At 64.4% G+C, this 15,513-nt stretch overlaps 1 protein-coding gene across 1 annotated transcript; it reads right to left on the bottom strand.

The window, feature by feature from the left end:
• Nucleotides 1-2,253: 2,253 nt before the first annotated feature.
• LOC140902876 (mucin-1) lies at nt 2,254-15,361 on the bottom strand. The gene is made up of 8 exons (XM_078850570.1): nt 15,295-15,361; nt 13,098-13,341; nt 9,851-10,271; nt 9,261-9,334; nt 7,629-7,774; nt 7,015-7,139; nt 5,570-5,716; nt 2,254-2,809 (listed from the first exon to the last, which is right to left on the bottom strand). Exons 1-8 carry the CDS (start codon nt 15,359-15,361, stop codon nt 2,747-2,749), a joined length of 1,287 nt encoding a protein of 428 aa, XP_078706696.1. The 3' UTR covers nt 2,254-2,746.
• Between the last annotated feature and the right edge of the window lie 152 nt (nt 15,362-15,513).

The following is a 15,513-nucleotide window of genomic DNA, read 5'->3' as shown; positions in this document are numbered from 1 at the left end:
CACCTCCCCACCCATCTGGCTGATGGAGTCTATGGCCTTGGGACCCAACAAGGGAGCTAGAAACTGGGGCTTTTCTGCAAGGTCCCCCTGGTTCAAATCGCCAGCCTGCTCAAAGGCAGTGAGGTGGCATCCACATCTCCCTCCCCTTAACCAGGGGCAGCAATTTAGTCTCGAGGTTCCCTGTGGAACTGGCCCCCCGGGGTCTATCCCCACTCACCCCGGGGAGGTCCCCTAGGCCTCTCCACTTCCCACCGCCAGTTCATGCTGCTGCTGCTTCTGCAGCTCTTTCTCGGGCTCTCGCTGTCTCCCACGGTCCTCTTGCTCTCTCGGACTCAGCTCCAATCCCGTCCATCTCCGATCCCCCGATGGGGAACCCGATCATGAAGACCCTCGTCTGGTCGGGGACAGGAGTCTTCGGGATGCCTGGCTACCACTCCAGCTGCTCCCAGATCCTGCTATAGCCCCATTGGGGTCAGGAATCTGTTCCTTAGAGCGGTTATCCTCCTCCAGCTGCACGATTAACTCTGGTTTGGTGAACTTTCCAACGCTCAACCCTCTCTTTCTGCACAGGGTTACAATGTTCTTCTTCAGGAGACGGTGACAGGCCATCACTCCACTCTTCCCAAGTTGTTGTGGACTCACAGGCCTGTGTGCTCTCAGCTCCCCACGGTTTCCAGGGAGAACCCCTAGTGTGCCAGCCCTTCTCGAGGTCACCACCTCTTTGCCAGGGTCAAGCGGCAGACACCTCCGGCCCTGGGACCGCTTGCTGCAATCCCCAGGGGAACCCTGTTACTGCAAAAGTCCTTCTCTCTCCCCGGGTCAAGCCGCAGGCTCCTCCGCCCCTGAAACTGCTCCCCGCAGTCCCCAGGGGGACCCCATTACTGCACAGTCCTTCTCGCTGGTCACACACTGCCAGGGGTTAACCACCCCCCGAAACTGCTCCTCTCTGAGCCTTCAGCATGCCTGGTCCTCGTCAATCCCTCTTCGTTTTACTACTCCCCAGTCACTTACTGCAGGAAGTGCCATCCATGGCGTGCAGTACATCCCACGGCTACCACCAGTTGTCACGGAGTCCCTGGGAGATGCTCTGGACCTGCCCCCATGAAGCCAGTCAGGACACTGGGGGAGTCTCCTCTCTGGGAGCAGCCTGTCTTCAGGACACAAAGCTCACACAGCTTCCACCTTCCTGGGTCTGACCTCGGAGCATTTAGCATCCTCTGCCCCTCCGTGCGCTTCCCACAGCGAATCTGCCCAGGCGGGGTCCTGGGGAAGCCAGAGGGTCCAGCCCCAGGGTCCAGCCCCTCCTCCTCTGGGCTTTGTCCCTTCCCCGGCCAGGTGGTCACCTGACTCCTTTGTTCTCCAACCCTTTAGCTCTCACCTTGCAGGGGGGAAGGGCCCAGGCCATCAGTTGCCAGGAAACAGGGTGTCGGCCATTCTCTGTGTCCAGACCCCTGCACACACCTGCCCTCTAGGGCTCTGCAATGATCATACACCCTTACCCCACCCCCTAGGTACTTAAGACCTGCACAGGGGAAACTGAGGCACCCCCACAATATGCAGAGGTCATTAAGAACAATCCCACTTTGTCCCACCCCCGTGGAAACGCCGGGCTCAGGAAGATCAATGCACTAGCCCAGGTTAAAGCAAGGGGCAGCTGGGTCTGTTCTAGCCCCTCGTGATGGTTTTATGGCCCCCGCCTCCTCTCGTCCAATTTCACCTTTGGTGACATTGCAGGTTACGTGTGGCTGCCGTGAAACCCCATTTCCTGCAGTTCAGTCCCACTGAAATACCAGACAGCGCTTTGGCGCTGATGAGAGGGCTCTGGGTAACACCCGGGGGGATTCTGGGCACTGCCAACGTGCTGCCCCTCAGGATTCTGGGCACTGCAGGGCTCTTGGTCACACAGAGGCCAGTCTCAGAGCCAGACTTTTCTTTGAGTCCATTTTACACCTGCACAGCCATTTCCTTGCTGCGTTTTTGCTGCCCTCCTGCTCTCACCTGGCTGGAGGGGAGGAATTTTCAGGGGCTGAGCTCCCCTTTGTCGGAGCAGGAGAGGGCACCGAGTACCCTGGCCCTAGATGGCAGGATGACTTGCTGGGCTGTGAGCTGTGTGCTGGGCGGTGCTGGCTCTGAGGGATGCCGGTCCCACAGCCCCCTGCGCATGGACCGTGGCGCTGATTCGCCTGCCCTGCGGGCAGAGTTGCCAAAGCAGACGTCCAAGAGGTGCAGGAGAAAACGGAGCTAGAGCCTGACTCATCACAGATCCCTTTATTGTGCACCCCTATAAATACAGACCTTCCCAAGGACATTGTGACCCCCACTTCCCCGTCACAGCGGGGCGGCCATCACAGAACGGCGTGGTTACAGATCACAGGTACAAAAACAGAGTCCCAGGCCAGCGGTGCAGGCCAACGCAACCCCTGGGGAGTCCCTGCCCCACTCCCTGCACTGCCCAGGCTGGTTGGCTTGGGGGGGGGAATATATGGGGCATCCCCTTTGCTCTCCCTTGTGGAGCGAGAGAGGTATTTGCCCCATTAGTGCTCGCCCCATGTGGCCCAATCGCAGGGCCAGGGGTTGCAGGGTCGGGGGGGCAGTTACCCCCTCCCCAATTGTGAATCCAACCCCCTGTGCAGCAAAGCCCTGCCCGGGGCTGCCTTGTCGCCCTGCCCGGCACCCTGGAGTCCAGCTGCAGGAAGCACGTGGCGATGCTGGGAGCTCTGCTCCCGCCGGTCCTCGGGGTGGCCCCCTAGAGATTCTGTGACGTGGCAGGGTTGGCGTAGAAGGCGTTGGTGCCGTTGCCGGCAGCGATCTGGGAGGAAGCAGAGGGGATGGGGTTAGAGCCAGGCTGCGCCAATCCACCGTTACCTGGCAACAGGACCCCAAACCAGGCAACCAGCATGTACCCCTGTCGGCATGGAAACCGGGGCTCTGGGGCTGGAGAGGGGCTCACTGACGATCAGACCCCAGTCCCGTTCAATCCCGGCCACCCCGTCCCTGGCAGCAGGGAGAGACCTCAGGGACCGCGCCAACTCCGCCGCCCCACGGCAGCGTGGGGGGCACGTGATGGGTGCTGGGCCTAGGGTGGCCAACTTTCTAATCACTCAAAAGCTAACGGCCTTGCCCTGTCCCCTTCTCCGAGGCCCTGTCCCCGCTCAGTCCATCCCCCCTCTGTCTCTCGCTCTCCCCGACCCTCACTCACTTATTTTTACCAGGTTGGGGCAAGGGGTTGGGGTACAGAGGGCGTGAGGGCTCCAGAGTGGGGCCAGAAATGGGTGGGGGGGGTGCGGTTCCAGGGTGGGACCAGAAATGAGGGCTTCAGGGTGCGGGAGGGGGCTTCAGGCTGGGGTAGGGGGTTGGGAAGTGGGCTCTGGAGTGGAGCCTGCGATGAGGGGTTTGGGGTGCAGGAGAGGGCTCCAAGCTGCGGGGTGGAGGCGAGGGGTTCACAGTGTGGGAGGGGGCTCCGGGCTGGGGTAGGGGGTTGGGGCGTGGGAATGGGGCGCCTAGGAGCTAAGGGGTATGTCTCTGCTTCCGGGGAGCTGCGTGGAGCCGGGCAGGGATCCTGCAGCCCCACTGTCCTTTAATGGACCGGCGAGCAGTGCTGACCAGAACCGCCAGAGTCCCTTTTCAACCAGGCATAAAACTGGATATGCCTGGCCACCCTCGCTGGGCCTGGGGCTGGCCTGGGCCGGACCTGGGGCTGGGGCTGGGGCTGGTCTGGCTGAGGCCATTGAACAGCAGAGTGACTCAGTGCCCTGACAGCCCCCCCTGGTCCCTGGCCAGCGTCCGTCAGGGCAGGCATCCCCCAGGCAGGAGCCTCCCACCGGGCGTGAGAGTGACACTAACCCCCCCCGTCCCAGGGCAGGAGTGGGGCCACCTGGGATCCATGGGCAAGGGGCCCAGCCAGTGCTGCCAAGGAGGCCATTTGTAGAGAGCCTTGTCTCAGAGCCAGGCATTGACCCACCTCCACCCCCCTCCCTGCCTGCCCCACCACCTCGCTCTGCGACCCCACCCCATCCCACTACCCCACCCTCAACCTCACCCCCACTCCATCCCCCCACCCACAGTGCCATCCTCTGACCCCACCCCCCCTCTCTCCCTGCCCCACCACCCCACCTCCTCTCCATCACCTCACCCTGCCCCTACCCACACTACCAAAGCCACCCTCTGACCCCCCTCTCACTCCGTCCCCCGACCCACTGTTGCACCCTCTGATCCCAGCCCCACTCCAGGCCCCCGCCCCTCTGGAGCAAGGCAGGGGGCTCGTTCCCCCCAGACAGCAGCAGGAGTCACAGAGTCCAGGTTGGACTATCCCAGGCCGGCTGGCCCATGGTGACCATCTCGTCTGACCAGAGACCGGCCCGGAGTGAATTGCTGCCGAACTAGGGCCAAGTGTTCAGCAAATGCCCTGTCTGGCGCAGGACCTGCAGGGGCTGGAGAAGCCAGCGGGGCCGGGGGCTGGTCAGGGGTTACTTGCCCCCAGCCACACCTAACGCTCTTCCCAGGCTGAGGCGGAGGAGCCGGTGGCTCCTTCTTTCTCTCCCCAAACAGCCCTGCTGAGGGTCCCGCTGGAGCCGCGCCGAGCCCCCATGGGAATGGAGAGCGATGGGGCGGGGGTACGGACCATCCGAGCCCTGGTCCCAGGGCAGGCAGGGACAGGGGACGCTGGTGCTGCCCAGGACAGGACAGGCCATGGCAGGTACAGGACTGGCGGCCCCCAGAGACCCGGGCTGAGCCGTGGGGGCAGGGCGGGCAGAGCCATTAGCTGCTGGTTTCACATCAGCCAGGAGCTGCCCTGTTAGTGATTAACTCAGCGAGGGGGGCCGGGGGCAAGGTCAGAGGCTGCCCCACGGGACCTGGGCTGCAGCCACCTGACTGGGGAGAACAACACTTCCACTGGCTCTGGTCAGACCCATCCCCTGTCCCCCCAGGAACATGCACCCCCACACCACAGGACTACCCGCCAGGACCTCGCTCTATAATCCCCCAGACACCCCCAGGAACCACACCCCATAACCAAACCAAGACCATGCCCTATAATCCCACAGGATCACACCCCATAACCTCCTCTCTACCCCAGGAACACCCCCCACATTGCATCACCCCCAGCACATCACCCCGCCCCCCGACGAGCTGTATAGTGCAGCAGGGCCCCGTGCTCACATTCCTGGCTCTGGGACTCCCTGTGCTCTTGACCCTCCCACTTGGCTCTCTCGCGGGGGTGGGGGGTGCATTGAGTGGGGCAGTTAGGACCATGGGAAGCACCATGCCACCATCGCACACTAGCCCCCCCACGCCCCCCCCGGGTTTGTGTTCTTCTCTCTGGTTAAATTTTCTGGGATGAGCTGACCAACCCCCTCCTCCGCCCAAAACCCCCCTCAGTGAGCAATGTGTGTGGTGGGGCATCTGTCATCAGTGCCAGGCATTGGCACACCCAGCGTGTGCCTGGCAGGGCTGCCATGTACTGGGGGCCGGCGTCCGGGGTGCACCCAGGCAGCGTACAGGGGACAGGCATTGGGGCACACGCTGGGCGAGGGGGCACCCCAGGGCAGGACCAGGCCCCGTTGCTTACGTTACTGTAGGGGTTCTGCTTCTTGCCGGGGGCGCTGAAGCGCCCGTGGGTGTGGTAGGTGGGGTACTCGCTCCTGGGCTGGTACGAGGTATGTGAGCTGAGCAGATCCAGCTTCCCACGGCTCCTCCTGCGGTACGAGCAGACGATCTAGAGGGATGAGAGGAGGCTGGTGAGCAGAGGGGGATGCAAAGGGGATGGTGGGTGTGACACCCTGGCACCCCAAAATTCAGTACTGTCATGTAATTAGGATGTGTTTTGAACAAAGTGTGCCTTGTGAGGTGTCATTCTAAAAGTCTTGATCTGCTCGACAGTAATATCTCATTGGATTGTGTGTGTTGTCGTCGTGTGTGAAGTTATGAAGTTTGGCTACGTGTGTGTTACTGGAACGTGTTGTGAGGGTAAAAACACCCCCAAGCAGCCTTTCAGGTACAACAGTAAAAAGGCCAAACAATGTTAATGACTCATGGAGGAAATACACACAAGCACCAGGGCTACCCCAGGAACTGTAGACAATAGAAACCTCTCAGAGACAGCGCCACACAATGGGAACTTTTTGACCCAGGTCACAGCAAAAGAGCTTTCCAGCAAGTGGGGAGAAGATTTCAAAGGGGGGAAATGACATTACGAGGGGACCTCACTCTCCCTGCAACAACACACCTGGAAACACCTGAGGGGCAAGGACTGAACTGTGGGAAGTGATGGTCCCAGAACAGAGGGATTTCTAGCCTGTATATGAAAACCTGGGAAACTCAAGCTGCAAAGCAAAAGCAGCTTGTGCCATAAGCATCGGCCAGCCTGTTTATCACCCAAGGAGAGAATTTGCTAATTCATATCCTACCTATCTAGTGTGGTGAGCTCAGTTGGCGGTATTGTTTATTTACTAGGTAATCTGCTTTGATCTGTTTGTTATCACTTGTAATCATGTAAAATCTATTTTTTATAGTTAATAAACTTGTTTTTGTTTTGTCTAAAACCAGTGTGTGTGGAAATCATGACTTGGGGCAGAAACCTGTGTATATTCCTCTCCACATTGAGGGAGGGAGAAAATTTCATGAATTTACGCTGTACAGTTCTCTTTGCAGTGCAAGATGGCATAATTTTGGGTTTACACTCCAGAGCGGGGTGTGCACTTGAGTAATTGGGTAGTTCTTTAGCTGAGCCTCCCACTGATCTCAGCATCTGTGTGTGAAGCTGCAGCTGAGTGTGTCCCTACTGGTGTGAATGCTGGTGAAAGAGCAAGCTTGGAAAGCTTGGCAACTTCTCACAGCAGCATAGTGTGAGAGGGAGCCCAGGCTGGTGGGCCAGGCGGGTTCAGTGGTACCCCAGGTCCAGATGGCACCCTGAAGAGTGCGGGGGGGAAACACATCACAGTGGGGTCAGGCAGAGAGAAGGAGAGCGGCTGGAGGGGCCTGAGGCCGGAGGGATGGGCAGCGGGGGGCACTCACCAGCAGGATGAAGAGGAGAATGCTCAGCACCAGCCCAATGCAGACCAGGACCAGCAGGGCGATGCCCCAGCCGGGCACCAGGGGTGCTGGCGCCGAGGTGGGCGAACTTGTACCGATAAAACTGGCTGAAACACAAGTAGGAGGAGTCAGGGCTGGGGAGGACCCGGAAGGGAGGGATCCCGTAGAGGGGCCTACGCCAGGGGACGCAGCTGGCCAGGCAGAAGAACCAGGGAAAGGGGCTGTGGGAAAGGGGCTGGCCCAGGGGTGCTGGGAAGAGGCTGAGTTGATGGCCGGGGGCCCAGCCCCAGGGTCAGCGAGGACGGCTCTGAATGGGCGCCCTGCCAGGGGGCCCAGAAACCCTCGCTCCCTCCCTGGGACAGATACGGGCTGGCAGGGCAGGGCAGGCACCCTCCACAGACACGCCCCAAAGCAGCCCAGCCAGGGGGCTCTGCTGGGAGCTGGAGGAGCCCCCGAGGGCAGCCCGGTCTCCACAGAGCTCTGCACAAGGGCCAAGGACACCAGCCCCCCTCAGCCATGGGCTGAGCCCCCCAGGACAGGGACCCCCGGACACGTGGCTGTGGCCACACTGTGGGGCCCGGCTGGAGCCTGCTCACCGCGGATACTGTCCAGCTGGAGCCCATCAAAGCTGTTATTCCTGCCCAGCCTTTGTCTCAGCTGCTGCTCAATGTCGGAGGCGCTGATGCTGGTGTCGTCGCTCACTCGGTACAGCAGGACGGACTCTGTCACCACCGAGCCCTGGCTGCCGAGCGTGCCGGAGAGGGGGCGTTAACTGGGTCTGGCCCCGGCCCTTCCCGTGCCCCTGCACCAACCTCCCCTATTCCCACCTGCCTCTGCCCCAACCCCCCCTTCCCACCTGCCTCTGCCCCAACCCCCCCCTTCCCACCTGCCTCTGCCCCAACCCCCCCCTTCCCACCTGCCCCTGCCCCAACCTCCCCCCTTCCCACCTGCCTCTGCCCCAACCTCCCCCCTTCCCACCTGCCCCTGCCCCAACCTCCCCCCTTCCCACCTGCCTCTGCCCCAACCTCCCCTATTCCCACCTGCCCCTGCCCCAACCTCCCCCCTTCCCACCTGCCCCTGCCCCAACCTCCCCCCTTCCCACCTGCCCCTGCCCCAACCTCCCCTATTCCCACCTGCCCCTGCCCCAACCTCCCCCCTTCCCACCTGCCCCTGCCCCAACCTCCCCCCTTCCCACCTGCCCCTGCCCCAACCTCCCCCCTTCCCACCTGCCCCTGCCCAACCCCCCCCCTTCCCACCTGCCCCTGCCCAACCCCCCCCTTCCCACCTGCCTCTGCCCCAACCCCCCCCTTCCCACCTGCCCCTGCCCAACCCCCCCCTTCCCACCTGCCTCTGCCCCAACCCCCCCCTTCCCACCTGCCCCTGCCCAACCCCCCCCTTCCCACCTGCCCCTGCCCCAACCTCCCCCTTCCCGTGCCCCTGCACCAGCTCCCCTATTCCCACCTGCCTCTGCCCCAACCCCCCCTTCCCACCTGCCCCTGCCCCAACCCCCCCCTTCCCACCTGCCTCTGCCCCAACCTCCCCTATTCCCACCTGCCCCTGCCCCAACCCCCCCCTTCCCACCTGCCTCTGCCCCAACCCCCCCTTCCCACCTGCCCCTGCCCCAACCCCCCCCTTCCCACCTGCCCCTTCACCAACCTCCCCTATTCCCACCTGCCCCTGCCCCAACCTCCCCCCTTCCCACCTGCCCCTGCCCCAACCCCCCCCTTCCCACCAGCCTCTGCCCCAACCCCCCCCTTCCCACCTGCCTCTGCCCCAACCCCCCCCTTCCCACCTGCCCCGGCTCCTCCATTCCCACCTGCCCCTGCCCCAACCTCCCCTATTCCCACCTGCCTCTGCCCCAACCCCCCCCTTCCCACCTGCCCCTGCACTGGCCTTCCCACACCATTCGTCTGCCCCCCACCTGCCACCTAGCCCTGCACCAATTTCCCCATACTACCCACTGGGCCCTGCACCAGCTGCCCCACCCACAACCCCCTTGAACCGTCCCTCCTTATGCCCCCATCTGCCCCTGCCCCAGCACCTCCGCCCCCCTCCCCAGGGCAGCACACCTGCCCAGCACGGCCTCAGGCAGCCAAAGCTCTGGGCTGCTCAGATGTGACCCCCCAGGGTCACACGCTCACAGATTTAGCCTCTCTCTCCTCACCTTTCTCCCCCCACCCCAGCCCTCCCCTGCCCACACTGGGGCAGCCCCATGGCACACACTGTACCTGAAACGCAGATCAGTCAATCCCAGGTAGTTCTGCCCATTCGGGCACATTGGGCAGCCATAGATCTTGCCGTACTGTCACAGACAGAGGGGAACAGGGTCACCGCCAGCACCCAGCCAGCTCGGGGAGGCTGGGAGCACCCAGCTTGGCGGATCTGCCCCGGCCCCTGCCAACCTTCCTTGTTCTTCTTTGTGCTCTTCGCTGGGGTGCAGGGGCACGGGGTGTCTCCCCACAGCTGGCTGGAGAGGGGCAGAGGGGCCCAGAGCTGAGGGCAGGGTCCCGGGGAGGGGGCTCCCCAGACAGGATTGAGGGTCTGTCCCTTCACTGCTCCAGGACAGGAGACTCTGGGGCTGAGGGGCCTGGTGCCCAGGGCTGGGCTGGGGGGTGGGGTGGGGGTGTCTCCCCTCCCTGCTCCATGGGGTCTCTGTGTGTGGAGCCCAAACGGCAGCAGCCACCAGAGGCCCGAAGGCTCATTGCACGGCAGCTCGATGGAGCTCCCCGCGAAGCCCCCAGCCTGGGGCTGGCAGCCACCGTCAGCTGGCAGGCCGGGGCAGGGTGCCGGGAGGGGAGGGAGGGGCTGCTGTGCTCACCATGATCCGGACTCTGATCTCCAACTCCTGGTAGTAACTGGTGGTGGGGTCGAGAAGGGAGCTGTTGAAGATCCTGTTCACAATGCGGAACGAGAGAGAGAAACGGCTAACCACTGTGGCAGTGCTGAGGGGGTTGGAGGAGGTCGTGTTGCTGGGGGGTGCCTGGGTGGTTGTGTCGCCAGGAGACCCAGGGGTGGTTGTGTCACCGGGAGGCTCAGGGGTGGTTGTGTCGCCGGGAGACCCAGGGGTGGTTGTGTCACCGGGAGGCCCAGAGGTGGTTGTGTCACTGGGAGGCTCAGGGGTGGTTGTGTCGCCGGGAGGCCCAGGGGTGGTTGTGTCGCCGGGAGGATCAGGGGTGGTTGTGTCACCAGGAGACCCAGGGGTGGTTGTGTCACCGGGAGGCCCAGGGGTGGTTGTGTCGCTGGGAGGCCCAGGGGTGGTTGTGTCGCCGAGAGGCCCAGGGGTGCTTGTGTCACCAGGAGACGCAGGGGTGGTTGTGTCACCAGGAGACCCAGGGGTGGTTGCGTCGCCGAGAGGCTCAGGGGTAGTTGTGTCACCGGGAGGCTCAGGGGTGGTTGTGTCGCCAGGAGACCTAGGGGTGGTTGTGTCGCCGGGAGGCCCAGGGGTGCTTGTGTCACCGGGAGGCTCAGGGGTGGTTGTGTCGCCGAGAGGCTCAGGGGTGGTTGTGTCACCAGGAGACCCAGGGGTGGTTGTGTCACCGGGAGGCTCAGGGGTGGTTGTGTCACCGGGAGGCTCAGGGGTGGTTGTGTCGCCAGGAGACCCAGGGGTGGTTGTGTCGCCGGGAGGCCCAGGGGTGGTTGTGTCACCGGGGGTAGTCATGTCACCAGGAGGCCCAAGGGTAGTTGTGTCGCCGGGAGTCTCAGGGGTGGTTGTGTCGCCAGGGGGTGCCGGGGTCGTTGTGTTGCCAGGAGGCCCAGGGGTGGTTGTGTCACCAGGGGTAGTTGTGTCGCCAGGAGGACTGGGGGTAGTCGTCTCGCTGGGAGGCCCAGGGGTAGTCGTGTCACCGGGAGGCCCAGGGGTGGTTGTGTCACCGGGAGGCTCAGGGGTGGTTGTGTCACCAGGAGACCCAGGGGTGGTTGTGTCACCGGGAGGCTCAGGGGTGGTTGTGTCACCGGGAGGCTCAGGGGTGGTTGTGTCGCCAGGAGACCCAGGGGTGGTTGTGTCGCCGGGAGGCTCAGGGGTGGTTGTGTCGCCAGGAGGCCCAGGGGTGGTTGTGTCACCGGGGGTAGTCGTGTCACCAGGAGACCCTGGGGTGGTTGTGTCACCGGGAGGCTCAGGGGTGGTTGTGTCACCGGGAGGCTCAGGGGTCGTTGTGTCGCCAGGAGACCCAGGGGTGGTTGTGTCGCCGGGAGGCTCAGGGGTGGTTGAGTCGCCAGGAGACCCAGGGGTCGTTGTGTCACTGGGAGGCTCAGGGGTGGTTGTGTCGCCGGGAGGCCCAGGGGTGGTTGTGTCGCCGAGAGGCTCAGGGGTAGTTGTGTCACCGGGAGGCTCTGGGATGGTTGTGTCGCCAGAAGACCCAGGGGTGGTTGTGTCGCCGGGAGGCCCAGGGGTGGTTGTGTCGCCAGGAGGCTCAGGGGTGGTTGTGTCGCCGGGAGACCCAGGGGTGGTTGTGTCACTGGGAGGCTCAGGGGTGGTTGTGTCGCCGGGAGGCCCAGGGGTGGTTGTGTCACCGGGAGGCTCAGGGGTGGTTGTGTCGCCGGGAGGCCCAGGGGTGGTTGTGTCACCGGGAGGCTCAGGGGTGGTTGTGTCGCTGGGAGGCCCAGGGGTGGTTGTGTCGCCGAGAGGCTCAGGGGTAGTTGTGTCACCGGGAGGCTCAGGGGTGGTTGTGTCGCCAGGAGACCCAGGGGTGGTTGTGTCACCGGGAGGCCCAGGGGTGGTTGTGTCACCGGGGGTAGTCGTGTCACCGGGAGTCTCAGGGGTGGTTGTGTCGCCGGGAGGCTCAGGGGTGGTTGTGTCACCAGGGGTAGTCGTGTCGCCAGGAGGACTGGGTGTAGTCGTCTCGCTGGGAGGCCCAGGGGTAGTCGTGTCACCGGGAGGCTCAGGGGTGGTTGTGTCGCCGGGAGGCCCAGGGGTGGTTGTGTCACCGGGAGGCTCAGGGGTGGTTGTGTCACCAGGAGACCCAGGGGTGGTTGTGTCACCGGGAGGCCCAGGGGTGGTTGTGTCACCGGGGGTAGTCGTGTCACCGGGAGTCTCAGGGGTGGTTGTGTCGCCGGGAGGCTCAGGGGTGGTTGTGTCACCAGGGGTAGTCGTGTCGCCAGGAGGACTGGGTGTAGTCGTCTCGCTGGGAGGCCCAGGGGTAGTCGTGTCACCGGGAGGCTCAGGGGTGGTTGTGTCGCCGGGAGGCCCAGGGGTGGTTGTGTCACCGGGAGGCTCAGGGGTGGTTGTGTCACCAGGAGACCCAGGGGTGGTTGTGTCACCGGGAGGCTCAGGGGTCGTTGTGTCGCCAGGGGGTGCCGGGGTCGTTGTGTCGCCAGGAGGCCCAGGGGTGGTTGTGTCACCAGGGGTAGTCGTGTCGCCAGGAGGACTGGGGGTAGTCGTCTCGCTGAGAGGCCCAGGGGTAGTCGTGTCACCGGGAGGCTCAGGGGTGGTTGTGTCGCCGAGAGGCTCAGGGGTGGTTGTGTCACCGGGAGGCCCAGGGGTGGTTGTGTCACCGGGAGGCTCAGGGGTGGTTGTGTCGCCGGGAGGCCCAGGGGTGGTTGTGTCACCGGGAGGCTCAGGGGTGGTTGTGTCACCGGGAGGCTCAGGGGTGGTTGTGTCGCCGGGAGGCCCAGGGGTGGTTGTGTCGCCGGGAGGCCCAGGGGTGGTTGTGTCGCCGGGAAGCCCAGGGGTCGTTGTGTCGCCGGGAGGCTCAGGGGTGGTTGTGTCACCGGGAGGCCCGGGGGTGGTTGTGTCACCAGGAGACCCAGGGGTCGTTGTGTCGCCGGGAGGCCCAGGGGTGGTTGTGTCACCGGGAGGCTCAGGGGTGGTTGTGTCACCAGGAGACCCAGGGGTGGTTGTGTCACCGGGAGGCTCAGGGGTGGTTGTGTCACCAGGAGACCCAGGGGTGGTTGTGTCGCTGGGAGGCTCAGGGGTGGTTGTGTCGCTGGGAGGCTCAGGGGTGGTTGTGTTGCCGGGAGGCCCAGGGGTGGTTGTGTTGCCGGGAGGCCCAGGGGTGGTTGTGTCACCTGGAGGCTCAGGGGTGGTTGTGTCACCAGGAGACCCAGGGGTGGTTGTGTTGCCAGGAGACCCAGGAGTGGTTGTGTCGCCAGAAGGCCCGGGGGTGGTTGTGTCACCGGGGGTAGTCGTATCACCAGGACGACTGGGGGTAGTCGTCTCGCTGGGAGGCCCGGGGGTAGTCGTGTCACCGGGGAGTGTGGGGGTGATTGTGTCACTGGGAGGCCCAGGGGTGGTTGTGTCCCCTTGGGGCATGGGGGTGGTCGTGTCGCTGGCGGTTGTCATGCTGGCTGTGGCTGTGTCGGTGGTCGTGTTTCCTAGGAGAGAATCGGTCTGTTCAGTTCAGAGAAAACAGAACAAAATGTGGGGTTCAAGTGAGGAGCAGAAACCCCCAGGGCCATCAGGCGCCCACGAGTCAGGGGCAGTTATTTTACACAGCACGTGATGAGCCTGGGGAACTCACTGCCACAAGGTCCCAGCAAAGCCGAAAGCTCCCAGGGCTCAGCCAAGGCCTGGCCTGTCACAGGGACAAGGGGGGCAGCCGGTGACCCCGAGGGGATGAAGTGGCTCCTAGGCAGGGGTCAGACAAGGAGGGGGCACGTCACTGTTGCCTGGGGGTCCTGCAGGAGCCGGGGGTGGCCTGTGGGGACAGGTCCCGGGGCTGTGCTGATGATCCCCGTGCTGGTTGGATGGGAGCAACTGGAGCGCCTGGGGCTGCAGACTGACACATCGAGTCCCCCTCCCACCCCCGAACTCGGAGAGGGGCTGCGCTGCTGGGGCTCCAACACCCCGATGTGGGGTCTGATGTGGGCCCCGCCCAGCGATCCCTGGGCTCCAGCACAGCTCAGCCCCGCTGCGGATCAGGCACCTTCCCCGAGCCCCGTGTCTGGAGGCCGGACTCGGTGCGTGGAGCCGGGTTTCGGGAGCCCTTGGGGTCCCACCTGGAGCTGCCCGATGTCCCCCGTAAAGACAAGCCCTGCAGGGTCCCCGGGGAGCTGCCCCCACCCCTGGGTTCCCTGGAAAGCTCCCCAGACCTGTGTGCCCCATGTGGAGCGAGCCGTGGGGCGGGCTGGGCTGGGCTGGGCTCTGCGTTCTGGCCCGTTGGTTTGGATTTTGACTTGGCTCCTTCCCCAAGTGGCTTTCGTTGGCGACGGTAGCCGGGGGTCCAGAGCGGGGGCCTCGCAGCGCCAGCCTGGCCAGTGTCCTGCCCACAAGGGGCTCCAGCAGCCTCTGCCTCCCTCCTTGCTGTGGAAGGTGCCTGGAGGAACGGCGCTGACCCCATGGGCAGGGCCCTCCCTGCCTCTCCTCCGCCTGCCGACACCCCCCAGGCAGTGCGGGCGGCCGGGGCTCCAGCCCTGGAGCGCTGAGGCTCTGACCCCATCCTTCCTGGGCCTCGCAGCGCCCCGCTGCGGCGTCCCGCTGAGCAATTCCTGCCGCTAACACAGCAGCCCACCCCGATGCCCAGAGCCCGGCCGGCCAGTGGGCAGCACTGCCCCGCTCACAGGCGGCCCATGGGCCACGCAGTCCTGGGACTGATAAAGACGCCCTCGACCTGAGCCCGCAGCTGGGGCCTGTCCTGCAGCCAGCACCAGCCTGGGGCTAACATCCCCCCTTCTCTTGGGGCGCGTGTCCCGGCCTCCTGGCAGGTCACTCGGGGCGTGGGCTCCCTGCACTCTCAGGAAGGGACCCACATGCTGCCCCCGGGGGTCCTGGACCGGACGTTCCCTGCTGGGCTTCCCTGACTGGTCCTGGGCCGTTAGCACTGGGCTCAGCCAGACCGACACAGTCCAGACACACCTGCGTCAGCCCCTGGGGAGTGTCGGCCAATGGCTGTCGGCCAACGCCCTCCTGGGTCCCAACCCGGGAGTTCCTGGGCACCGTCAGAAAGGGGCTCGGGGGAGGAGAAGGGGCTCCCCAAAGCACCCAGCCCAGGGGAGAGGGGACCCCATGAACACAGAGCCCTGGGTGGGGCTGCGCAGAGGGCACCCTAGGAACACTGTGCCCTGGCGGGGCTTGGGCAGAGGGGACCCCAGGAGTGACAGGTGCTGCCCATGGTCCTCTGGGTCACTGGGCATCTGGGACGATCAGGCCCCACTCGCCCATTGTCCCCCTGTTGAGGGGCAGATCAGCAGTGAAACCAGCCCCGTGTTGGCAGCAAGAGCTGATAGGCCCCATCTGAGCAGCCCAGTGCCCTGGGGTGGGTCTGAGCCCACAAGTGCTGCTCAGGCCCGATGGCCCCCTCCCAGCAGCTCCTGGAGACTAAGGCTCACCTGTGGCCAGCAGCAGCAGGACTAGACCCAGCCGCAGGGCATCTGTGCTCAGGCTTCTGGGCTTCATGGCGGCTGGTGGGGTCGGGGCTTGGCCCCAGGTGTCCCAGCACCGGGCTCTGTCTCTCTCTGCCTCGCCTGGTGGGGCTGCGCCTCCCGTTAGCCCGCAGGGCTCTCAACAATCCAGGAATTGGGAACTGGGAGCGGCTTTGGGGCTGGAGC

Source organism: Lepidochelys kempii, chromosome 24 (assembly GCF_965140285.1).
Source record: "Lepidochelys kempii isolate rLepKem1 chromosome 24, rLepKem1.hap1, whole genome shotgun sequence".
Lineage (NCBI taxonomy): Eukaryota > Metazoa > Chordata > Testudines > Cheloniidae > Lepidochelys > Lepidochelys kempii.
This window is presented reverse-complemented; position numbering and strand designations above follow the sequence as displayed.

Excerpts from the sequence above, each read along its gene's own strand:
- LOC140902876 (XM_078850570.1), bottom strand. The coding sequence starts at position 15,361 with ATGAAGCCCAGAAGCCTGAGCACAGATGCCCTGCGGCTGGGTCTAGTC. Across the intron at positions 9,335-9,850 it reads AGATCAGAGTCCGGATCATG|TACGGCAAGATCTATGGCTG; the intron begins GTGAGCACAGCA and ends TGTCTGTGACAG. Across the intron at positions 7,140-7,628 it reads CCAGCTGGACAGTATCCGCG|CCAGTTTTATCGGTACAAGT; the intron begins GTGAGCAGGCTC and ends CTTGTGTTTCAG.